The sequence below is a fragment of the Sitophilus oryzae genome, unplaced genomic scaffold (genome assembly GCF_002938485.1).
Source record: "Sitophilus oryzae breed Bouriz unplaced genomic scaffold, Soryzae_2.0 scaffold_682_pilon_pilon, whole genome shotgun sequence".
In the NCBI taxonomy this organism is placed as follows: Eukaryota; Metazoa; Arthropoda; class Insecta; order Coleoptera; family Curculionidae; genus Sitophilus; species Sitophilus oryzae.
In genome coordinates, this window is record NW_022147287.1 from 4,588,341 (window position 1) to 4,614,627 (window position 26,287).

The 26,287-nt window shown below is 32.7% G+C and overlaps 1 protein-coding gene across 4 annotated transcripts in view; it reads right to left on the reverse strand.

The window, feature by feature from the left end:
* LOC115888070 (papilin) overlaps nt 1-26,287 on the reverse strand; it is a 156,217-nt gene that overhangs the window by 37,294 nt on the left and 92,636 nt on the right. For all 4 annotated transcript variants that reach the window (XM_030907640.1, XM_030907641.1, XM_030907642.1 and 1 more), the window contains exons 2-10: nt 24,690-24,750; nt 14,630-14,866; nt 9,922-10,001; nt 9,715-9,865; nt 5,856-5,979; nt 5,713-5,793; nt 5,378-5,550; nt 5,181-5,316; nt 690-1,027 (exon numbers count right to left, since the gene is read on the reverse strand). In XM_030907640.1, the coding sequence (XP_030763500.1) occupies nt 690-1,027; nt 5,181-5,316; nt 5,378-5,550; nt 5,713-5,793; nt 5,856-5,979; nt 9,715-9,865; nt 9,922-10,001; nt 14,630-14,866; nt 24,690-24,750 (1,381 nt within the window). The remainder of the gene's footprint in view (nt 1-689; nt 1,028-5,180; nt 5,317-5,377; nt 5,551-5,712; nt 5,794-5,855; nt 5,980-9,714; nt 9,866-9,921; nt 10,002-14,629; nt 14,867-24,689; nt 24,751-26,287) is intronic.

The following is a 26,287-nucleotide window of genomic DNA, read 5'->3' on the forward strand; positions in this document are numbered from 1 at the left end:
AATTTCAAATCAAATTCAAATGTGTCAAATGAATCGTCAAACAGAAACTGTCAAGGATCCCCACCTTAGAGTCCTTTTTCCGCCCACCATGCATGAATACATGGATAGCATTATGCTCCTTCCTTAGTCTTCTTATTCAAAGGGTATTTCGCCACACGAAAATCTACAAAATAAAATAGTTATTTTTTTGTAAACACTGGTGCGTTAATTCAACGGAGACTAATTGTCCGCAGTAGCTTACTAATAAACAAATTAGCCTAACGGTCAAAAAATGCTTAACGTTTCGGAAAGTATATCTTTTTCCGTCGTCGGAAGCAAAAAAAAATACAAAGGACAAAGAAAAAAAAATATGTAAAATATCCAAGTGCAACTATTCGAGAACACTTTAGTTTTTTTTTAAAACAGATACGTTTATAAAAAACTTTGACGTTCTGTTAAAAAAATAATAAATAAAAAAATACAAAAAATTAAAATAATAAATTTTAAAAAATACAAAAAAAATTAGAAAAAAATATTAAAAAAAATAAATAAAAAAAAATAATAAAAAAATTAAAAAAATCGATTAACGCAGCAGTGTTTACAAAAAAAATAACTATTTTATTTTGTAGATTTTCTTACAGTGGCCAAATACCCATAGAATTTTTTTGGAGTGTTTTATTCTATTAATCAAAAATAATTCTGGTTCTTACCGGTTTCCATGGTTCCGTGTACCATTTGGCACAAGTTTTCCCCTGGTTACATTTCTGTTTCTCCGGTGGTTTGGGTCCTTGACATTCAATGTCATCGACCAAAGTCGGATATCCGTTGGATATGATCTGCTGACAGGAAATCTGCCTAGTTTGAACGCCACCATCTTCACCGCATGGCACGGAACAGTTGCCCCACGGGTGAGGCACCCATTGTGCCTCGCAGGCTATTTCGTTACATTTCCTGGAGGTATCCGGTTTTCTGTAGCCGTCGCAGAGTTTTTCGTCGACAGGTTCCAGGGTTTTTCGACCAGCACATGATACGTTCCTGAATTGAGTTCCTAAGGATTTTAAAAACAGAATTAAATTTAAGGAAAGAAAAATAAGTAAACATAACGAAATTATGAATTTAGTAAAAGAAATCTTAGTTTATGTCCAGACACAAAATATTTTTGTATCATTAAAAATTCGCAACTACCTACTATAATCGGAAAACATTTTCCGATGCACGTCATCAATCATATCGACATCGACATTGACACTAAAGTCTATAAACCTGACTAAATGAAATTTTGGCAAAAATGTTTAAATTTGTTGTATAATTTAAGATACCGAGCAGCTCTTTATTTTACTTTATAGAGCAAATGATTGTAACATATATTTTATTTAGATTAAAGCTGCAAAAATTAGTTTAAACTAGTAGTGGGAACTATCGAATGAATACTATCGAAACATTCGATAGTTGCAATTCATTCGAATAATTCGATAGCTAGTAAAAAAACATTCGTTGAAAACTATTCGAATAAAAATTATCGAATAGATGCGTCATCTGCCTTGAAATATTGTATTCTAGTAATTCGGCAGCAAAAACCATTCATTTATAAAATTCATTCATTTATGAAATTCATTTATTCGTCAGGATCGATTATAATAAAATATTAACTGGATTTTAGTTGTCGCCCGGCGACATAGGTTTCTTTCCGAGAAACCCGTCAGCGGTCGGTGGCAATGCTATGAAAGAAGCCGGCATCTTTGATTTTTTGCGGAGTCATATAAAGATAAGGACACATTATTTTTTTTATTGAGGTGCTAGTATTTACACAGAAAATACATTATGAAGGGCGCTGTTGCCATATATTGGTATTAGTTGATATTAAAGGATATTAGCAAAGAATATTATTGTTTGGCTTTAGTTAGTTAGGGATAGTATGTCATATATTTTGCATTTTTTTTATTAATATTCTGTTGTTACACTGCAATAATACTTGTTATTTTGGATGTAGTAAAATGATGTTTAATGTTTTTAAGCAAAGGCTGGCTTAATAAGAAAAATAATAACAGTAATAATTTGTTATACCTATTAACAACAAAATTTAAAATAATTTAATATAAACATTTTTTTACGTAGTAGCAAAATATAAACAACAAATTAGATGTCAAAATTATTTATATTAGATTCTATTTAAAAATAATATAGTCTTTAAATTTTTTGGCAACGTTGGTTTATTAAATAATAATAATTACAGAACTAATTTGTTATATTAACAACAAACTTTAAAATCATGAAATATAAACATTTATTAATTTTCTAAGCATGCAGTGTAATGGAAGGAAAATATAAATAAAAAATTAGAAATCAAAATTATTAATATTAGGTACCTACTTTATATTACTATTTAAAAATAATATTTATTTTTACTGGCATTTACTTTAAAAAATAAATGAAATATTACTTCGCAAAAAACTACATGTAAGAGAATTAGCATAAACAAAATACAAACATCGTTAACCTTTTTTTAATTGGCACGTGTAAAACTTTCGTCTTTTCTTTCCAACTTTCGTAAAAGCGTCAATTTAATTTTCACACCCCATAGTTTGAGTTCGATAACCATTTATTTAACCACATTACTTAAATATGATTATTAAGTTCAACTAATTCATATTATTAAAACATCTAAAATACAAATATGTATTTTTAAAATTAATTCTAAGTTCATCTCATCTCTCTTAAAAATTGCTACTTCTCAAAATTTCCCATTAAAAAATAGACCATATATACCCATATAAAATAAAATAATTGAAAGGTCGGGCTACGGAAAATCACACAAATTTTCGGAAAAAGTGTGACACCTGCACACGCACACAATCGTCAATTAAAAAAAAACTACTATTTTAGTATTTTAAATATTTTAATAAACGCAAAAAGAGCACAGTATTTATAAGGTGAAGTTATAAAAATTTGGAAGAACTAATAATGCACTGACGTACACAAAAATCAAACGAATACTAAATTTCATTTATCAAAAGCATTCGATAGTCGTGGCTCAACGATAACCATTTAGTTGCACGGCGAGGTTGTCACATATGCTTTAGTATACAAATGAATGAATGATTTTATTCGAATAAAACCATTCGATAGTTGAAATCATTCATTCAGTAACCATTCGATAGTCTAATTCATTCGATAGTCCCATCGCTAGTTTAAACCGAATTTTATTATCGCTATGTTGCTCACACTGGTACTGGGCCGTGTTCAGCAATGTTGTCCTTTATTATTTGACAATTATCCTAATGTCAGTCATTATTTTGTATAATATTGTGTTGTTGTTGAATTTTTGTGAGCAATTTTCGTTTTTTTTGCTTATTTTCGTAGTTTTTTTTTAAATTTTGCACTTTAAAGCACAAACAGTTCTTTTAAGAACTAAATTTTCGAGTTTTTGTATTGCATTTCTTGAAATTGTGTGTTGAAAATATGCCGAAGCATTTAAACAGTCGAGGCAAAGAGCTTGTAACTTCCCCGATAAACCTTTTGAACAAGAACGTGACAAGGTCCTTTATTACCCTTGACTGCAGTCAGAGAAGTAAGTTTGATTGATAAGCACATTATACCACTTTCATAGTTTTAATTAAATTCTGTGATTATTAGGTTGTGCATTAATAGCACCCTCTTACTTGTTAGTACCACTTATGGCGTTGTAAGATGTACATCAATAAATAAATAACACATAATAACGCTTAGAATAATCTTTATAATGGACTAGTTTTTGCCAATATGTAATAAGTAAAATAAGCTATAAAACAAATAAATCAATTCGTTACTAAAATATTAGTTATTAAATTAAAAATAACATGTAAAACTCTTTAAAAAATGATATAATATATTGTTTGTCAATTTTAAATTAAGATTTATCTCATAAATTCATCACAACCTGGCAGCGTTGTCGCTATCATAGACGTGACCAGGCTTTTTAATAACGGGGGGCCAAAGTTAAAGATTACGAATCAAAAAAAAAAGACAGGGAGAAAAAATAGCGCCGATTTTTTTTTATACGAGCGTGCGCAAAGTAACATTTTCCTTATATTTCTATTAAAGCTTTTCCAACGGTTTTTTTTGTGGGTTTTCGTTTGAGGTTTTTTTTATTTTTTAACTTACTCCGTTTGAGTTTTTTTTTAATTTACAAGCATTATTTATGCTGATTAGGGGGGCATGGCCCCCCGGCCCCCGCCCCGTGTGCACGCCTATGGTCGCCATCGCTGGTCACTCAAAGTTGATCACGTGCATCGGAAATTGTTTTGCGAATACTATATATGACACTAGTCATAAGCAGTATAACCAAACATATGGGAATTTGATTATTTCTGATGACCTCGAAACCAGTAAAATGTTAATAACTTTTGTTAATTTTGAATTGCTGAGTTAGACGCTGCTGAAATGTGCGTGCAAGCACGTCTATGGCGATTCTTCATTATAGAAAACTAGTTCAATAATAATAAATATTTCAATTTTAAATATGAACATCTCGGCACAAAATTCCGCAGCCCTAAAATTTTGGCTAAGTTCGATGTTTTATAACTTTTCAATTTGTAATCCAATAATTTTTATGATTATGGTATTAGTTTGTAGACGAATTTGTTTTTATATATATCTGATATAGCTGATATTCATCAAGCTATTGATCAAGAAAGAATAAATACGCTTATTCATTCGATGACAAAAAACTCGAGCTGTTATTGCTGCGAGAGTTGGACAAACACGTTATTAAAATTATTATAAAATTATTGTTTTTGTCAATGAAATTCTCTGAAATCAATACTTCACTTAAAAATGTGTAGCTCATAAAACAATAGAGATAAAGGAATAATTTAAAAAGTGAAATGTTAGGAATGCATCTAAGATTACAGGAAAGTGTTTTTTTTATCCAAAATGCCCGTCTCATTTTTTCCACAGGGTGTTTGGAATTTATTGCAAAAAACAAAGTTTTGATTTACCCCGGTATAAACCCACCTAACCGAAGAATAGAAGCGATTAAAGTAATAAAGAATAATGGCAATAAATTTATCTTCACACTGATACCATAATCATAAAAATCGTATTACAAAATAAAAAATTATTAAACATCAAACTTAGTCAATTTAGGGTGGCGGAATTTTGATCCTGGAAGTATAGTATATCGATATTACTAAAAATTCTTCTAATATTTAAATTATAAATACCTCCCCCGCAAGTAGCTGAGCACGGGCTGAACTCATCGAAAGTCCAAGCGTAGGTTTCAGATTCTGATCCAGGCTGGACATTCGTCGGTAAACTGTATTTGTACTTTACAGGAACTGTTGAGTCTTGATACAACAACTAAAATATTTAATAGAAAATTAAAACCAGCAGACAACGAACAAAATTTCTAATAACATACCACAATGAACAGAGGTTCGTCTATTGGTCCAAGTGTGTAAATTTTATCTGGAGCAGCGAATCCCTGGGGATACCTTTCGTAGTGGAATTTACTTCCAGCAAAATCCACAGCTCTTGGAAAGTCTATCCTCCAGTTACCATTAAGATAGTAATGGCCAGATGTATTCCTTATAGCTAAAAATAGTCAAAATTACTAATCAAACTTATATTTTTTAACAATATATTTTTTGCAATATTAATATTAAAGAATGTCCATTATTTTTAAAAAGTAATCAGATTATTTTTTTTTCGCAATCATTCATTGGTACCCTGTATATTCTATTGGTCATATATTACCTAAATAATTATTGGATGGTGCTACTTCTTCAACCACTACATTAGTAGCACCAGAAGGCACCAACAAAATATCATTATATCCTACAAATAAAAATTAGATTTTATATTTTTCCATATACGTAACATGAGTTATTTTTTCTCACCAACTTGCATATCGTTCAGCTCTAACGTGTTGGTAATTGTATTGCAGGTGCTGCCATCTCCACCACAAACCCTACAGTCGTCTTCTTTGAGGGCCGAACCCAACATCATATCACATCCAACTTTCTAAAACAACAACAAAAAATTGTAGTCAATAAGCTTCATTATATTTTTACGATGGGATAGCCGAATAACATCTCCCAGCAAGAAAATGAAACAAAAAAAGGAAGAGTTTTGTCGACAAAACCAATCGTGTGTATAGTATTTCCGAAGTCAACTGAAACTACTAGAACTCTTAATTCGTTTGTATATATTATATTAGTCGGTTTAGAACGTTTTTCTACGTTGTCCCATACCCAATTTCCAGCCTGTTCTATTCGTACAATCCTCTGTTGACAGGTTTCTTTCACTCATCGCTTTATGTACGCTTTTTTGCCATTCCAGTTTCGGTCTTCCCTGTTTTCTTCTGCCCTTTGGTTGCCAATTGATTATTTTCTTGAGCCATCTTGTATTCTTCGTTCGCTCTACATGTCCGTACCAGATCAGCTGCTTTTTCTCTATATCCAGTGTTATCGTACTATTTATTGTTTATATATATATATATATATATATATATATATATATATATATATATATATATATATATATATATATATACCTATTTGTTGTTTTATGGTATTATTTCTTATTCGTTGTTGTCTTGAAATTCCCATTGACCTTCGAATGACATCCATTTCTACGGCCTCTATCCTCTTCTTGTCTTTCTTCCCAGTTATTCTCCATGTTTCTGCTCCATACAGGAGGATGCTGTCATGGTTTCATATATATTGAATTTTCTTCGTTTTGTTATTGATTTGCTCCATAATATTCCATTTAGACATCCGATTATTTTTTTCGCGTTGATAATCCTTTTCTCTATTTCTCTGCAGCCAGTTCCAGTGTTATCAATTGTAATTCCCAAGTATTCATACTCTTGACACTGAATATATTCGTTAATACATAAATATTTTGTTTTGACTATGTTAACTGTCAAGGCCCCATTCTCCGTATTCTTCAATAAGTTTTCTTAGCATATATTCCATATCGTCTTTGTCATTGGCGACTATTATTCGATCGTCTGCGAATTGAAGTGTGAACAAACAATGTGTTCCAGATTATCATTTGTCCAGATTATATAAAATGAAATTAAGAGTCTCAATCCATTCCAATTGATTTCAGAAAAACTATTATAATAAATTTCCGACACTAGAGTAATAGGGACAGGAGAACTAGAAGAAATAGAACCATTATCTATGTTCGTATTGTTTTTTTTATATTTAATTATTTTGATGTGTTCCCATAATCATTTAATTACCTATAATTTTTCAAACATGTCTGATTAATTTTAAATTATTAACATCTATACAATGATCAATGATCAAAAGTATGTGAAGCAACGCAAGCTTTATCTGCTCTATCAATTGAGCCAATTTTTGACTTATTATACAGGGTTAACGAAGAGTTGCTTTTTACCTTAACTTTAAAACACCCTCTACAATAATTTCGTGAGTAACTTTTCTTAAAACATTGTTTTTCAATCAGAACCATGTCTCCTGAGCATTTTGTTATTTTGGCTCATATCAACACATGCCTTGGTTAATTTTTAAGAGCAAAATGAACTTGCTACAAACATTTTGCAATGTTTTCACTTATCGTTACTTTTTGATGTTATTCTTCATAATTGCGAGGTGACTTTGGTGATTATTGTTGTGTACGATTGAATGTGGTATTGTATTCTTAGTGTAGTAGATTGTGTAAAAGTCATTTATCTAGTTGAATATGGCTGAAATTATGAATATTTGCTTGGTCCTTGAAGAAAAATGGGAAAACATAACACAACATATTTGCAGCTTCATTAACAATATAAATCGACGTCTACAGACAGTCATAAATTGCAGGGGGGGGGAGGTAATACAGAGTATTACAGTATTTTTTACAAGTTTTTTGTTTGTTTGTCACACCTGGTTATTACAGTTATTTAATTTAATGTCCATAGTTCTGTTAGTGTTACTAATATTTATTAAAACGAAGCCTGTATCGTTACTTCTTAATATTTTTTAAATTTGAATATAGAGTTATAATCAGTGTGAAAGGGACATAAGCGATTCGCAAATGGGGTTCAGACAAGGGTTAAAGGCACTAGGGAAGCGATAGTTGCAACACAGGTGCTTGTCCAGAACTGCTACGATCAGAGAAAGGATGTGTGTCTGTGTTTCATAGACTACGAAAAGGCATTCGATCGCGTACAGCACCACAAATTAATGCAGCTCCTGAAAAGACTTGATATAGATCATAAAGACACCCAATGCATTGAGAAGTTATACTGGAACCAAACAGCACAAATAAAATTGTCCAATACCATGTCCAATCCCATACAAGTTAGAAGGGGGGTACGACAGGGTTGCGTGCTGTCTCCACTCCTATTTAATTTATACTCAGAAGCTATTTTCCAAGAGGCTCTGGAGGACGTGGAAATGGGGGTCAAAGTTAATGGAGTGTGGATTAATAATATCCGCTATGCCGACGATACGGTCTAATTGCAGACAATATACACGACCTACAACAACTGGTCAACAAGGTAGGAGAACAGAGCAAAGCAATGGGTTTAAACATCAACATCAAGAAAACCAAATTTATGATTATATCCAGAAATCCAGATGTGTTTATAAACTCCATCCTAACATTTAACTCAAGGCCCATAGAAAGAGTAGATAAATTTAAGTACTTGGGCATCTGGCTCTCCGAAAATTGGACATCAGACAAGGAAATTAAATGTCGCATCGAACAAGCTCGGCAGGCATTCTTGAGGTTTCGAAAAGTACTTGTCTGTTCTGATTTTGACCTTAGTCTTAGATTAAGATTCGTAAAGTGTTATGTATGGTCGGTGCTCCTTTATGGTATGGAAGATTGGACATTGAAAGCAGCTACCATCAACAAATTGGAGGCTTTTGAGATGTGGCTATATCGCAGAATCCTGAAGATACCTTGAACGACTAGATTGAGAAATGAGGAAGTTCTCAGACGCGTTGACAAAGAGCGTGAATTATTTGAATTGATTAATAAGAAAAAGACCGCATACCTGGGGCACATAATGCGAAACCCCAAATATCAATTCTTGCATTTGTTGATAGAAGGCAAGATCGAAAGCCGGAGGGGTATCGGAAGGAAGAAAATGTCTTGGCTGAGGAATATTAGACAGTGGACAGGACTACTCGATGTTCAGTCGTTAATAGACACCGCCCGGAACGGAGAAGCAATGGAAAATGTTATCGCAAACATCCATTAATGGATCTGCACTAGAAGAAGAAGAATCAGTGTCGATATGACATTATGACAATAGTCGCCAACGCCACCTCGTGATATTAAAAAATAACATCATAAAGTAATGACAGTTAAAAAAATTACAAATTGTTGGTGGCAAATTCATTTCGCTCTTAAAATTTAACCAAGGCATATGTTGATATGAGTCAAAAAACAGAATGCTCAGGAGACATGGTTCCGATCGAAAAATAATGTTTTAGGAAAAGTTACTCACGAAATTAATGCACAGGGTGTTTTAAAGTTAGAATGAAAAAGAATCCTTCAATTAACCCTGTATAATAAGCCACATACTAGAGTTTATAAAAAACTGAGTTTATGAATTAAAGTTGATAGTTTTATATACAGTTTGCTAAAAAAATTCTCGAAAATAAAGATAAAAATAAAAAAATGGAACACTTTACACTTGAAGAAAAAAAATCTGTTGCGTTTTTTTTTGCATCTGAGTGTATATTCCATGAAAAGTAAAATACGTAAAAAATAAGATTGATGTTTTTGTCTCACCTGACATTCCCCATTGACACAAACGTCCAGCGTTTCGTCATTACACCTGGTACCATCGACAACTTTCTGCGAGTGTCTGTAATAAAACCTTTGCCCTTTGGGCATGCAGTTTAGTTCGCACGGGTTTGGACCTTTTGTGTACGGTACCCACCTAAATGATAAAGAACTCTATAAAATTTTATTTCAAGTACTTAAATGGATACTTACTGGTATTTCACGTTGTCGAATGGTACATCGTCGTATTCTGAGCATTGTTGGGCTCTGAAGTCACCAGTGTCGGGACAGTCCTAAAAATAAAATGTGGTTATAGATAGAGGGGATAATTTTAAGATACGTAAATGAAATATCATGAAATACCATTCTTAGTTATTTCACGGTTGTATCTTTAAGTTTATAAGATTTACATGTTCTCGTGTCAAAAGCACCCTGTATATTTTCAATAAGTAACGTTCTGCACTAAGGACGCCAACACGAGACATAAACAAACTAAATTACAAATTCCAAAGTTTACAATATGGTCGTAAAGCGTGTTTTATTTTTCGCAAAATGACTTTGGTTTAAGTAGTGTCGACGACTGTTATATACTTCTTTGTGTTTTACTGATTCTTTCAAGTCACTTTAGTTTCAATAATTATATATGTATGTTACAAGAAAAAAATTATCTCCCAGCATTTTTATTTGTAATCAAATATTTTTTTTGAATGTCCTAGTTGAATATAAAAATTATTCTATTAATGAAAACCATATTTTTTGCCAACATTTTCTAAAATAACTTAAAGTGTATGTAGGTAGTGATAGTATTTTTTTAAGTTTGTGTAATGTAAATTGTAAAGAACCGTTTAATACTATATTCTGACTTTTTATAAGTTATAAATCATAACAGAATAAGAATACCATATAATCTAAGTGAAATTAGTCAAGAAAGATAAGAATTATTGGCTATAAGTAAATTTAACTTTTCAAACATGTCTTGAAAACCATTCTCTAAAAAACGTAACATTCACCGGTCAACATATCCTCGAAAATGTATGGTCAAGAAAAGTTGAACAAATAATAATCCTACACGCTTTTCTTCATTTGAAAAATTCATATTTACAATTTTTGTGTATTTTAATTTACAAAGTTTGGATGTGACAACTTTACATTTCTGAGAGCAAAGACGATTAAACTTGTTTCCATGGCTAACTAAGTGAAATTGTTTAAAAATTATAAGGATTGACTATAACTCAGTAATTTTTCGAAGAAAACATATTATAGCTTATTTCGCTGAAAAGCTTGAAAAATGGCGTTTTTTATGAAGGTCAACTATGGTTTCCATTTTAAAAAAACATATGTTTGTGTCATATGTCAAAAATGACAGGTTTTAGAAAAAAAAATAGCTTATAATGGAATTAGGGATAATTTTTAAAACAGCCGAAATTTGTTTTTTTCGAAATATCTAGTAAGCCATGAACTTTTTCAAAAATCTGAAAGGCGCATATTTATATATTACAAAACTGCAGTTCTTTCCCCTTTAACCGACTCTCTATCTCCAGTAATTTCCGAGATACCCATAGAGACCATCGTAGGAAACTCACCCTGTATGTATAGTGGAATTTACTAGGGGGAACTAGAGACAATCTATACTTATCACTTTGAATTATTTCTGATGAGCATGAAAAGTAATAATGTGCTCAGTTAGAAGACCTGTAAAGTGATCTTGATAATGATACTTAAATTTTTATTAATTTGATCAAAAAATAGGTATTCTTCTAATTACAATTTTATAAAAAGAATCCTTAATTAAATTTATACAAAACAATTTTGATCAATCTTCCTAAATAAAAACTTCGGGTCCATGCACAGTTATTTCTTTTTTCCCATATCGACTTAACATATTACCTAACTTGATGGTAATTAATATTAACTACTTTCGAATGATTCCAGCTTTCAGATCATAGATAATCGAGAGAATTTCTCAAAGAGAGTCGATAAAAATTTCAAAGGTTCCCATTAAGATCTTTTATTGTTCTCAAACCTGGTCAATCAATTACAGTCTTGTGAATGCACATGATGATCAGTTGCATAATGACGATAATAAGAAAAATTGTGACGTGGTTTTATGACGGGGACGTCCTTGACCAACAGGTCATGACATTTTTGTTATTTTCGTTTTTAACAGAAAGCGATATTTACAGCCAAAATTTAAAATTACACATGCACCATGGGTGGCCATTGTATTTAATTCCTTAAAATTGAATTTTGTGAAATTTCTTATATTTCTTAATTTTATATCAGGGATTAGAATGTAAATATATGTCTAAAAAACTTGAATTAAAGAAAATGTTAGTTTTGAATAGTTTTTATAGATTACTAAGAAATTGCAGGGTTTTATTATAATAGTTTGGCCTGTTTTAATTATGGATATGTAAAAAAATGAATTTTTTGATTACAAATAGAAATGCTAGGGGATAGTTATTTTTTTTCATTGTAACATACATATATAATTATTTATCCAAAAAAATCCTTATGGGTTTTTCGCCACTGCACTGCAAGAAAAATCTACAAAATAAAATAGTTATTTTTTGTAAACACTTCTGGCGTTAAACCTAAACGGACGCTGCTTGTCAGAAGTTGTGTTTACAGTAATAAAAATTTGCCTAACAAAGAAAAAAAAATGCTTAACGTTTCGGAAAGTTTTCTCTTTCCGTCGTCGGAAGCAAAAAAAAAATATAAAGAATCAAGAAAAAACTATTTAAAATATTTAAATTGAACTATTCGAGAACACTTTACTTTTTAAAATAGATACGTCTACAAGAAATCGTTGACGTTCTGTTAAAATGACATTATATTAAGTTAAACTTCAAAATTAACAATTACTACCTGATAATTACTTAATAAGGTAAAACGGTATGTTATGTTTATTTATGTAATGTTCTTTAAAATCAAAGAAGCGATTGCCATACATTACTAACATCTACAGATGCATGAGCAATACATTTATTTTTATTAGATTGAATTAAAAAAGCCTCTTTTATTTTTCTTTTAGAGGCTATCGCTTCTTTCATTATAATTTTGGCGTTATTAAAATTTATTCTGTGCCCTGTGTCCCATGAATGCTGACAAATCTTAGATTTGTGAAAGTCTCCCTTTCTTAAATAATCTTTATGTTCTTTAATTCTAACATTTAAGGGTTTAGATGTTTCACCAATGTAAAATTTATCGCATTCACAGGGTATTTGGTATATTACATTTTTTGTTTGTTGTTCTGTATTCATTGGTTTAGTATGTGATAAAATTGATCTAAGTGTATTTTGTGTTTTGAAAGATGTTTGTACGTTATATTGTTTTCATATCCTTCTTATTTTTTCAGAAACGCCTCGTATGTATGGAATTGTAAAGTGTTCTCGAATAGTTCACTTTAAATATTTTAAATAGTTTTTTTCTTGATTCTTTATATTTTTTTTTGCTTCCGACGACGGAAAGAGAAAACTTTCCGAAACGTTAAGCATTTTTTTTTCTTTGTTAGGGAAATTTTTATTACTGTAAACACAACTTCTGACAAGCAGCGTCCGTTTAGGTTTAACGCCAGAAGTGTTTACAAAAAATAACTATTTTATTTTGTAGATTTTTCTTGCAGTGCAGTGGCGAAAAACCCATAAGGATTTTTTTGGATAGATGAATCCGCCACATAGGTATAGACATTTTTTATATAATTATTGAAAGTAAAGGGTGGTGACTTGAAAGAATAAAACTATTTCTGCAAAAAATTGCCTGTTTTCAGTAAGTTAAGGAGGGATTTTTCGAAATTCCAGTTCCAAGGGGGTGAAACCTCCCCTCAAATATTACAATATTTTTTATTTAAAAAACGGTCAAGTTTCCGAAAAAATGCTTAAACACGTGTATTTTATTTTGTTTTTTTACATATTTTAAGATTTTTTAAAAATGTATACAAGGTGTTTCAAAAAATCTAGTCACGAATATTACTTACGATCCTGCTTAAAGCACTTAACGTAAAAAGCTGATTTTTGGAAAACGAGTTGACTTTAGGGTGTAGAGGTTCGATAAGAAGGAATTTTTCGAAACTCGAATTCTAAGGGGGTGAAACCATCCTTCAAATATTAGAACATTTTTTATTTAAAAACCGGTGAGTTTTTCGGAAAAACTCTTAAAAACGTATATATTATTCTGTTGTTTTACATATTTTAAGATTTTTTAAAAATTTATACAGGGTGATTCATAAAATATGACCATTGAGTAAGTCACGATTCTGCTTAAACTGCTTGACGTTTAAAGCTGATTTTTGGTAAACGGATTGACTATGGGATGTAGAAGTTCGATAAGGAGGGGTTTCTCGAATCTGAAATTCCAAGAGGGTGAAAACGCCCCTCAAATATTACAATATTTGTTATTTAAAAAACGGTTAGTCTTTCGGGAAAACGTATGGACACGCATAATTTATTTTGTTTTTTTACATATTTTGAAATTTTTTTAAAAAATCATACAGGGTGTTCCAAAAGGTTGGGTAATTGATTAACCACGATTCTGCTTAAACTGCTTCACGTAAAAAGCTTATTTTTGGCAAACGGATTTTTCGAACGGAAGTCAAATTCCAATGAAATGAAACTACCCCTCAAATATTACCAAGTTATATAATAATAACGCCATATTGTTTTTTCTCATGCTGACATAAATGTGAGAAAATTTTATCCAGTTTGTAGGTTAATGGAAATTCTTGCTTTGCTTTATCATCACCATTACAAATGATTAATTCGAACGAAGTCGCGGGTACACGCTAGTATTAATTAATAAAACAGCAACATGTAAGGCCTATTTTTGTTTAGCTAGTTATTTTGGTTTATCTGTAGCTATTTTCTCTAATTGAGGCTTCACAAAAAAAGTCTACAAACTCTAAAAATAAAATAATACTACTCACTTGAGTGTTGCATGAAAAATGCCTCCTTTCCGGTCCTTGGCACGTGTAACCTTGCTGACACTGTCGGTACTGCGTACTGACACCTCCTCCGCACGTTCTGGAACACGGACTGGGTTCTGACCACTCTGACCAAGGTCCAGCATCGGGTCCTTGGTCTCCTTCTGTCACATAGCTCCCGGGAAGATAGAGATGCGCTCCTTGCTGTCTTTTGAATCGATCTTTGTAGTGTCTGATTTTCTGAAACAGGAAGAGAAACGATTTGTTTATTTTGTTTTTTTTTTCTTCTCTTGTTTGAAAGTGTGTTATTATATCAACATGACAAGTGGCGGATACAGAGGGGGGGGGAGGGGGCCCATCCGGCCCATGGTATAGGAACATGATATATCGTTAGAAAGCAATTTTATTAGTCTTTTGATTTTTTGAAGAATATTCATTATTAATTACTCTGTGTAATATCCAATTGGTTTATTTAGACAGATCGAATATATCGACTTTCGTTAACTTATAACCCAAATTTCAACTTTAAAAATGTTTAATTCGTGATTTTACCAATGCTTATTCAATATCATGTTTTTGTCAATTTTACACATGTTTTATTTTTTATCTTAAAAACTATTAGAGGTAGGTATAGGTTAGTATAATATAAAAATTATGAGATATGAGAGGAGTTTTCAAAAATGTAATAATATACTGGGTGTTTCATTTAAAATAAGAAAGATGCTACGATTTTTCGAATGATGCGGCAACACTGTAATTCTGAAAATATTTTAGAAATATGGAGCAGATGCCTTTACGTAAATATTCAAATTTTCTAAAAAATGAAAAACCAAACCAAATTTTCGAAATAATTCTATCACCAATTCAGTCCATAAACATCTAACGTGCCATCGCCGTGAATCACCCTATATAGTGTCGTATTAATATAATAACCAATAGGTACTTTATTCAATACTCTAACCTAAAAGAACTTTTACTAAGTGTAAATAAAAGAAGAAACTTCAAACACCATTACTCTATAGGCTTGGCGTTATTCAGTTCAAGAAATCTCTGTTATTATCTTATAGCGATAAGAGCATTTATCTTCCGCGGCCATCAAAATAGCGTTTAAATTTTCAATTATTATTTAATTTCAGATAGACAGCACGCGGCTGATAGGTACTACTTGGATGGTTCGCAACCGGTAAAACCGTAGCTCTATAAATCATCGAGGCAGTCCGTGGCGGTAGCAAAAATCAGCAGACCATAACTTACGCAATGCCGGAGCGATCTGTCTTTTTTTCCGTAGCTCGATGGGAGAGGGGCGTGGTCTGGTCAATGGCGTAACATTGAATTATATCTCCAAAAAAATCCTATATGGGTGTTTCGCCACTGCAAGGAAATCTACAAAATAAAATAGGTATTTTTTATAAACATTCCTGCGTTAATTCTAAACGGAAACTACTTGTCAGAAGTTAGGTTTACAGATATACAAATTTGCCTAACGAACAAAAAAATGCTTAACGTTTCGGAAAGTTTATCTCTTTCCGTCGTCGGAAGCAAAAAAAATTAACAGAACGTCAACGGTTTTTGTAGACGTATCTGTTTTAAAAAACTAAAGTGTTCTCGAATAGTTGAATTTAAATATTTTAAATAGTTTTTTTTTCTTTATACGACGGAAAGAGATGAACTTTACGAAACGTTAAGCATTTTTTTGTTCTTTGGCCAATTTGTATATCTGTAAACCTAACTTCTGACAAGTATTTTCCGTTTGGAATTAACGCAGAAGTGTTTACAAAAAATAACTATTTTATTTTGTAGATTTTCTTGCAGTGGCGAAAATTTTCTGCTTGCTCGCGCTCGACGCTGTTCCACGCCGTGTCGGTACATCAAAGAAAATTTGCGCTATTGCACGTTCGGTTTGGACGGGATTTTGTTTACCACGTTTGCGATCGAATATCAAAAATGGAATGGCCGAATGAAGTTGTTTTAGAACTAATAGAGGAGTACAAAAATCGCCAAGACCCGTAAGGTTATAGCTAGCCTTCCTCTAGATGAAATCGCTTTTCGGTAATTGGTATCACTTTTTATTATTTTTATGTCAATTAAATCTAATAAGGTATTAAAATCTGGAAGTGACATCCGATAAAAGTTCTTAAATTTTCCAGAATCTTCTGTTTCAACATCGTTTAGTAAATTGTTACCACCATGAGAAACTCGATTTTTAAAAAGAGTTATGTTCCACCATCTCCTCTGCAGTCGTTTTCTTTTTTGACGTTTCAACAATTTATAAAATACAATGAAAAACATACAAGCAATAATTTTTTCCGACATTATGAACATGAAGTGCCACACACCGATCAACGCCGAACATACAAATAATCGCTAGGTCTGGACGGAAGCTGATCATGTGCTTGAGAGCAGCATAAATCACGAGCGAATTTGAATAAATGTTTGCTCGCGTTCGTTACTGCTCGCTCATCTGGTCTGGACGCCCCTTAAGATCCAACTCCTTTGATCTTACAGTTTAATAGGTAGACTTTGTCTTAATCTTTTTTTAATAGATTTTTACTAAATGCACTTTCTACATTAAAAATATTTAAAAAAGAGTATTTTAAGTAGTATACCCTGAGTATATTTTTAGTTTCTTTGATAGAAAATGACACTGTGAATAGAATAACATATCATATGTCAACTTTTGACAGTTTCGGTTAAAAAATCGTATTTTAAATTTCAATCGAGTGTGCCATGGCTGTGTTTAAAACACTCATTTTTAGTCAAGCAGCCTTGGTAAAATAGGTTTGGTCTCGTCTAATTTAAAATCGTTTTTCGTGTCTTGTCCGGACCAGTTAAAAGATGCCCAAATCGTATTTGATTTAGGCAATTGAATATCAATCAATCCTAATTTATGTCATATACTACCATACCAAATCTCGTTTTTTTTGTCTGAAAAAAAAAGCTATAGGGGTGAGCCACTTTTAAGAAGCACCCGGTATATATTTTCTGATATTTTTGCCTCTGTAAAAATCTGTCATCAAAATGCAAGACTTGCAAAAGTCTTACAACAAGAGTAAGACGGGGCCCTACAGGACCAAGATCATGGAGATTTTGATCTTGGTCTTGCATTTACTTATCACTAACTGCGATAGGTATGTAGGATAGACGTGCGTAGTTCGTGAACGAACTAGTTCCAATGAACTATTCCGGCCCCGAAATGAAAGAAACTAGTTCCCGGTTTTCAAAGAACTAGTTCCTCAGGACCTATTCAGAGATCGAGACTGTGGCCGATATATAATAATATGCGACGGAGACGAATCGGCTAGCGTTATAGCAGCCCAATGCTAGGCAAGAGTGGGGAGTGCCAGCCGTATGTTATCGGATCCGGACCGAGAGGCACTAGAGGAACTAAGTAAAAGACTAGTTTAGATACGGCTCGGTCAGCGCGATCGTAGCCCGATGCTAGGGAATGGAGACTGCCAGCCGTATGTTACCTGTCCCGGACCGAAAGGACTGAGAGGAACTAATTAAAAGACTAGTTCACAGGAATCTATTCAGTCGGATCCAAAATATAATACAAGGCGACGACGATGGATTCGGCCTTATCTACTGCCACAGCCGGCGTAATTACCACAGAAAATTGTCGTGGATACTGATTTTAATTTTTAGTTTGTTCTTTGAATATTCTTAGGGAATGTTTCACTTTAGGTCCCTAAAATTAAGAAATATCTTCTAAAACGAAGTAGATATTCTGAATTTTTAGACAATAACAAAAAACTTGAAACAATTTTTCGTAAAATTTTCTGCTCCAATAATTGATTTGTGGTATAGTTTTTTAAAGTCTGATTTAAGTTTCTTTTTGATTTTTTTATCTCCAATAAAACTTACCTATATGTTTTTAACATACGCAATTACACGTCTCGTTATATTTAGTACATTATAAAAATTATACAGATCATACTGTGAATAGCTCTGACTGACAACGAAACCCATTAGCAAGCAACGGGGATGTCAATGTTAGTCGGGAACTATTGTGAACTAAATACCTAGTTCACGGAACTATTCCTCTGAAGGAACTAAAACTAAGGAACTAGTTCCTCCCGAGGAACTAGAATTCCCACCTCTAATGTGGGATGCATGAAACACATACAATTTTTTGCAATACCTCCAAAATCAGGTAGCGGCTCGCTTGTCTCTCTATTTAGATAAATTAATAATTTTATATTTTTTACGCATTTTGTATCTTTGGCTCCATAAAAAGTATTTAAAGTAAAGTTCTATCTTTACTAATAAACGAAACGACATATCCATTTGCAACCAAAATGACACACTCTATATACTGAAAACACGAGAATGATCTTAAAGTGTTTTGAATTTAACACAACTATCTACTTCTAACTGTACCCTTCGATATATATCTCATTTTTTTTCTTTAGCAGAATTCGCATAATTCTTTAGGATCCTAATCCGGGTGCAATTTGCTTAATGATCGGTGGAATTGTGAAGCCATGTACGGCGGTAATTAGTTATTGAGTAATAACCGCCGGAGCAAAACCTAATAAGAACCACTGATTTATCTTATCTATCGCTCGTATATTTAGAGTGTATCCGATTGCTCCTTGATTATATTCATTAGGTACTCCGAACATTTTTGCTAATACGTTGATTTGGTACGTGCAACAATGAGGAACTGCTATGTCCTAAATTGTTTAATCCAGTTAGAAAGTAATTTATAATATATTTATTTTTTAATTGATTAATATAAGCTTATATCGTCTTGGTTACGCTAACCATAAATAGAGTTATAACTCCCTTGGGACATTTTTAACGGGAATTAAGACGTCATCATTCCCTCTACCTTTTATAGGTAACAACAATGAGATACAAGAGAGATTTTTAGTAATAATATAAAATAAAAATGGAGACTCATCTAACTACTCTAATAATTGATTTACATCATTAATGTCACATACAATAAATTTACAAGAAAACAGTTTCATCGACATTCCCTGCTACAATACAGGGTGGCCCATCGAAAACGTTCCGCAAGGCATAACGGCCAGGGTATTTTTTTTTCAAAAAATCCAAAAACACGTCAATTTTGTTTGTGAGGGGGACAACTTTTGCCCCAAAAATGACTGCAAGATCATCAACCCTCTAAGCGGGGGTGTCATCCCCCAACTTTTTTCAAATTGGAAGGGGGTCAAGTGGCGCCGCAATGAAAAGAGCTTTCTATTCTCTATATTTCCCCGCTTCGTTTTTGAAAATCGGTCGAGTCATTGAGAAAATATGAAGGATTGAAATTTGAAAAATTTATTTAAACATTTATCAGAGTAAATGATAGGGATAAATTCCTTCGACCAATTTGAGTTTTTTTCTTATTATTTCTAGATGTTTACGCATTTTTTCACTTGCCACAAGGTTGAACGATCGGGTGCAGTAGTTGCTAGATAGCTGTTCTGTGACTTGTGCGTTCTGTGACTTGTGCGTTCTTCTCAATATCGTTAAACTGACCTACAATAGAATTTCCAAAAATACCAGCCCACACGTTCAATTTCTGAGGGTTTTGTGTGTGCACCTCGTGAAAAACCCTGGGGTTATCCTCAGCCCAGTACCGACTGTTGTGCCGATTACCTACACCGTTCAAAAAGAAAGTACACTCATCCGAATTATAAGAAAATGCATTTTCTACGAAAACTTGAAGAAATAGGTAAAAAATGGTATAATACAATTTAATAGACAATTAAATTGTGCATCTGATTCTCCTAAAAGATACAGGGCGTTCAATTTAAATTAAAGAAGTTATAGGCGTTTAGAACTAGAAATTATTTAAAATAATTTTTTAGACACTCTGTATGAGGTAGTATTATTTTTATTATTGCCACACAATAACTGATCAATAAATAAACTTCAGTAAATATTTAGTATTAAAAACTTTGATACCCTTGGAGAAATGAAGCCTTAAAATGTTTGCTGCAATTTCACAAAATTGAAAAAAATTCAAAAACGGTAAGGTTTAAGTGTAATAAACCTTAATCAAATTTACCTTTATTTTAATCGTAGAAACTAAAAATGTAATAATATACAGGATGTTCCATTTAAAAAAATACAACTTTGATATTTTTTATTCATTTGGGACACTCTGTATCTTGTAAAAATATTTTTAAATTGTAGCTCTAATAGTTCTTCAACGAACCCAAAACTTATAATTTGTGAAAATCTAATCGTTTAGCTACAATACTCCGTGTCGTATGTGGTGAACAACCCTGTATATGGAAATATCATCGTAAGAACAGCTATTTTAGAAACGTCTAGGTTTACTTATTTCGCTGAGATTTATGAAAAAAAAATCCTTTGCCTCCGGTATAGATACCGCCACCTTTTGAAAATAGCTCAAAACAAAACAAAATTGAACGAGGCGACAAAAAACGCCCAAAAAAATCCCCCCTCGCTCTCCTCACGATTAGTTTTCAGGCGCGTTTAAGCGTATAATGTTGCGTAAACGCGTACAAAGTTGGGCGACGAAATGCGACCTTTGCATGTTTCGGTTTGTTTCTGGCATAGTATGTACGCTGTTTTAGAGTAAGACGTAAATATAAATTCGGAATACGAAATTCAAACACTAAAAACGAGTAACAAATCTACCAATTCAGACTGTTTTGATTATTCACGTTCCATAATAAATCAGAGCTTTTTTAAAAGACGATGATTATAGTTCTGCATTAATGGCAGTATGAATTAATGCGCCGCAGGACAGCAAGTTATTCTCTTCCAAGTGTTCTGGTTAATCGGCATCCCGTTCCTTCTTTTATTTGTAATAAGATTATTGTTATTTAGAGGTAGCTCCAGGTGGATACCGGGGCCTTTGTATATCAGAGCTGTTATTCGTTACGATAACAAGCTGTTCTGTAAGTGTAATTACATAATTTATTTCCATTTCTTTTGTATTATTAAAAGGCATACATAGGTATACAATAATTGTAATTTGAATATTCTTTATAAACTCTACCGTATGATCGAATAAAAACGGCGTCAGCGTTGGCTATGAAATGAGGACTGCTGTCATTTTATATGGAAAATATGATCGTCATTTCCAAGCCAACTGGACGCCGCGCCGCTTTTTTTTCGATCATACGGTAATAATAACCAACACAAACGCAGAGCACGTCTGTTATAAACCGTTGACGTTTTGTTAAAATCTATATCTATACTATAGTATATAAAATCCTTAAGTGACTCAATTTTGACATACAGGTTGATTCTAGGGTGTAGATGTTCAATAAGAAAGGATTTTTCGAAATTCCAGTTCCAAGGGGGCGAAACCACCCCTCAAATATTACAATATTTTTTATTTAATAAACGGTCCAGTTTCTGAAAAAAACCTTAAACACGTATATTTTATTTTGTTTTTTTACATATTTTTACATATTTGTTTCTTCCCCTAGGAGAGCAAGACCTTGTCGTTGGTGGGGAAGCTCCTGGTCAGGTGCTCGGGGGAATCCCCTCTAGCACTTGGCTTGGTCTAAGAAGCATCTCACTCATCGTCTTGTCCCTGACTGTAGTGTCGTGGCCAGGGAATTGCACCAAGACATATAACGATACCGGGCGGGGCTACGGACAGCCTCAACCTTGGGGCACCGGGGGGCACCCCATTGTATTTTACCCCTTACTTCTACATGCGGGGCTCTGTAGAAGTGGACCGACTGTCCCTAGCGACTCATAGGAACACTATGAGATCTGGTAATAATAGTAATAAAAACATCACCGGTGAAGCTGTGGGGAAACCCCCTAGCGACACTGGGAACAGTAACAATGAAAGTTCCAAGGGGCCAAACCCAAAGAGAACTACAGGAGAGGTGGCTGACACTTGCGTGAGACCATCCTCCGCAAGTGGCATACAAGCTACCACCTCCTCCAAGGGTCGGGAGCCTACCTCCTACCTCTAAACCCAACAGGCGACACAAGCTACCGTTTCGTCTACCCGGCCTGGGTCGTAGCTCCTCTGTGAGGGACACGGGTCTCCGTAGGAAGTCCTGGGACTGTATGATGAGTTATAACTCAAGAAAGGGGGACACAATAGATCTCTAAGGTCGCAGAGATTAACCCCCCTCCCACTTATTCTAATTCTAATTCTACATATTTGTTTCGAAAAAGCTGGTCATTGATTAATCACGATCCTGCTTAAAGCGCTTGAGGTAAAACGATGATTTTTGGAAAACGGATTGACTTTAAGGTGTAGAGGTTCGATAAGAAGGGATTTTTCGAAACTCAAATTCTAAGGTTGTGACGTTTAAAGCTGATTTTTGGCAACGGATTGACTGTGAGGTGTAGAGGTTCAATAAGGAGGGGTTTCTTGAATCTCAAATTCCAAGAGAGTGAAAACGTCCCTCAAATATTACAATATTTGTTATTTAAAAAACTGTTAGTCTTTTGGGAAAACGCTTGGACACGCATAATTTATTTTGTTTTTTTACATATTTTGAAATTTTTTAAAAGTTGGGTAATTGATTAACCACGATTCTGCTTAAACTGCTTGACGTAAAAAGCTTATTTTTGTCAAACGGATTTTTCGAAAGTCAAATTCCAACGGGATGAAACTACCCCCCAAATATTACCAAGTTATATAATAATATCGCCATATTTTTTTTTTCTGATGCTGACATAAATGTGAGAATATTTTATCCAGTTTGTATGTTAATGGAAATTCTTGCTTTGCTTTATAATCACCATTACAAACGATTAATTCGACGCGAACGGAGTCGCGGGTACACGCTAGTGACATTATATATCAAAACGTGTATTTTTTCTAGAGCAAGGTACATATTGTTTGTTGTATGAGTACCTGTTATAATCTCTTCCTTCCTTAATGAACACATTTTGTCGAGTTTTTTTCCTCTTGGTAAACGCAGATGCATTAAGAATCGATTATCTCTTTGTGCGGTCCTTTGGACATACATGTCTCCCAGAGAAAATAAGTCAATTATAATAATTGTGCAGATTGTAAACATATGATTTATGGACATAGTACCACTCATTTCTCGGTACTTAAATCCGTTTTAAACTGTGGTCTACTACAAAAGCATAGTCCGGACATAATTATTTTCTTACAAAAAATATATACAGTGTGATAAATATAATTTGAAAAGCAGCAATCACACACAGAAAAAAGTTTGAGTCATCCTGTGGAGCCGTTTAATGAAATAATGAATATAGAAATAAATTTTTCATTAAGATGTATTTAGTCTCAATAGTTTGTTTTCTCGTTCATCTCAGTAGTTTTATTTTTATTGAAGTTATTCGCTTTTGAAGAAGACACTAACGATTTACAGCAATTTTGGCATTAAAAGCATAGGTACCAATGCGATAAAAAAAAGTAGTACAACAAAATATGATTTAATCTGCTGGTCTATAATAAAATATTTTTAAAACTTGAAAAATTGTCCATTTTTAAAAGGTAGGTAATTTTTTTATACTTTTATTTCGCCACGTATACCTACCAATTATTACCAAATTCATGGTAACGCCTAAAAAGTTAGGTGGCATAATTGTATTGTTTTCATAGTGACGACGATATCCACTTCTCGATATCCTTATAGACCAGGAGTTCTATCTGGGACTACTAATTCTTGTACTACTTTTTTTTTATCGCAATGGTACGCTTATGCTCTTGATTCCAATCAATACACCTATGAAATAGTGGTTATTTTTTTTTGTAATGTCACTGTCATTTAAACGTCATATTATTATTGTTTGTTGGGGTTGAGGCAGTAACCCTAGCAGAGACGGTTCTAAATGCAGAAGTTGATCTCTATCATTTTCACAAAAGCATGCGAAAATTGTTGTAGATTGTTATTATCTTTTTTTCAAAAGCCAATATCTCTAACAGAAAAAAAGTATTAGGATGAATCAAAAAACAAACTATCAAGAAAATATGCATTTTGATAATAAATGGTTTTAAATTTCCTTAATTTGTTTAACAATTCCACAGGGTGAGTTCAAACTTTTGCAACAATGACAACATTTTCTTTTCCCTAGTATAATAAATACATAAGAAACTTTAATTTTTAGAATTTATTGATTTACTTACATGTCTACTGGCAACGCTGTGTAAAACTGTCACTAATATTATTAGGGTGAGTACAGGTGACCTGAAAAGAAAAAATATATTATGTTTGTTGTATTAATTTTAGGATATTATGATTAAAAATAAAATTAATTAGGTATGCCCCATAGTAGGGTTGCTAAAAAATGCTAATAAATATTCCCAAAAAAATATTTGCCGTTTCTGGCATTTTTTTTTAGTGTATCTTTATATAAAAAATAACACTAAATAGAATTATTTTTGTGTTCACCTAACAAGAACCTAGAAAACTTCCTTTTTAACGGTGTCTATATTTGTCAAGATCCAAATTAGTACTATCTTACTAGTACCAATCTGACAGTCTGTTTTCTTTGGTATTTTAACCCAATTAAGCTCCATGCTTTAACTCAACATTCAAAGTCTAGTTAGAAAAAAAATAGTCACTGTTACCGTACGTCAGATAGAGCTTTAAGATAATGTGTATGAGATAGGACTTTCTTTACCTAATGAGGAGATTTTTTACCATTTTTTTTTGTTTTTGTTTAGTAAAATGTGTTGTTGCGTGGGATGTAGAATAACGGTTTAGGAAATGTAAAAAGGAAGCCATAAACTTACAAATAAAGAATTCTCAGTGAGCTTGAAAAGTTCAAAGAAAGGAATATGTATATGTAATCATAGACGTACAGAAGACATAAACTATCAATGTTGCCAACTCAGTAGAAATCCTACATTTAATAAAGTTGAAATTTTGGAAAAATGTTGGAGATTTCAATAACTAAAGAGAAAATTTAGTAGAATTCTAGAAGGATTTTTGCTCTGGCTTAGTAGGATGAAAAAATCCACCATCTTTTGATTTTTTTAAATAAGTTAAAGAAGTTTTTAAGCCCTGATTCTAGAGGTTTTCACTATCTTGGTTATATTTTCCATCCAATTCAAATAATTTTGGGTAATATCTTGATAGACTATTTCATTGTTTATGAATCTAATTTATTAATAACCGGAAAATACAATAGTGATTAGTGATGCATATTTTTTTTAAAATACTGAAAAAATCACCGAAAAAAACTATTATTGGCCTTTTTTCGTGAAATGTGAATCACTCTAATCAAACGAATATCTGGCTTTGACATTGGCCTATTTTTTCAAGTTTAAGGTTATGTAATAACCGAAAATGCGAGGCGGTCTTTAACCTGTGCGCACGCCAATACTGATATAGTTCCAAAATCGACGCTCGACCTCCTCTTACTTTCCGTCTCCTGACAAAATTTCGAAGAATTCAGCCCGTATGTCGACCTCAGACAAGGTTATATTTTCGTTAATTTTGGTGAGAACTAATTTGCCAATGGCGTTTATGCCAATATTATAGATACTAATGATAAATATATAGAACACGCTGACTGTACCGCCTTATAAGTAAAGTGAAGTCTGATTCCTGCCTTCACACACTTTGTTAATTTTTTATCAAGGCCATAGCTAATGATATTTTCCAATTTTGCATGAAAGAGCCATATGAAATATAAAGTTTGATTCTCACTATACCTTCCGTTTCCATTCCATATCCGTTCCGTATTTTTTATTGTATTGACGCTATACGTAAGCTTCCG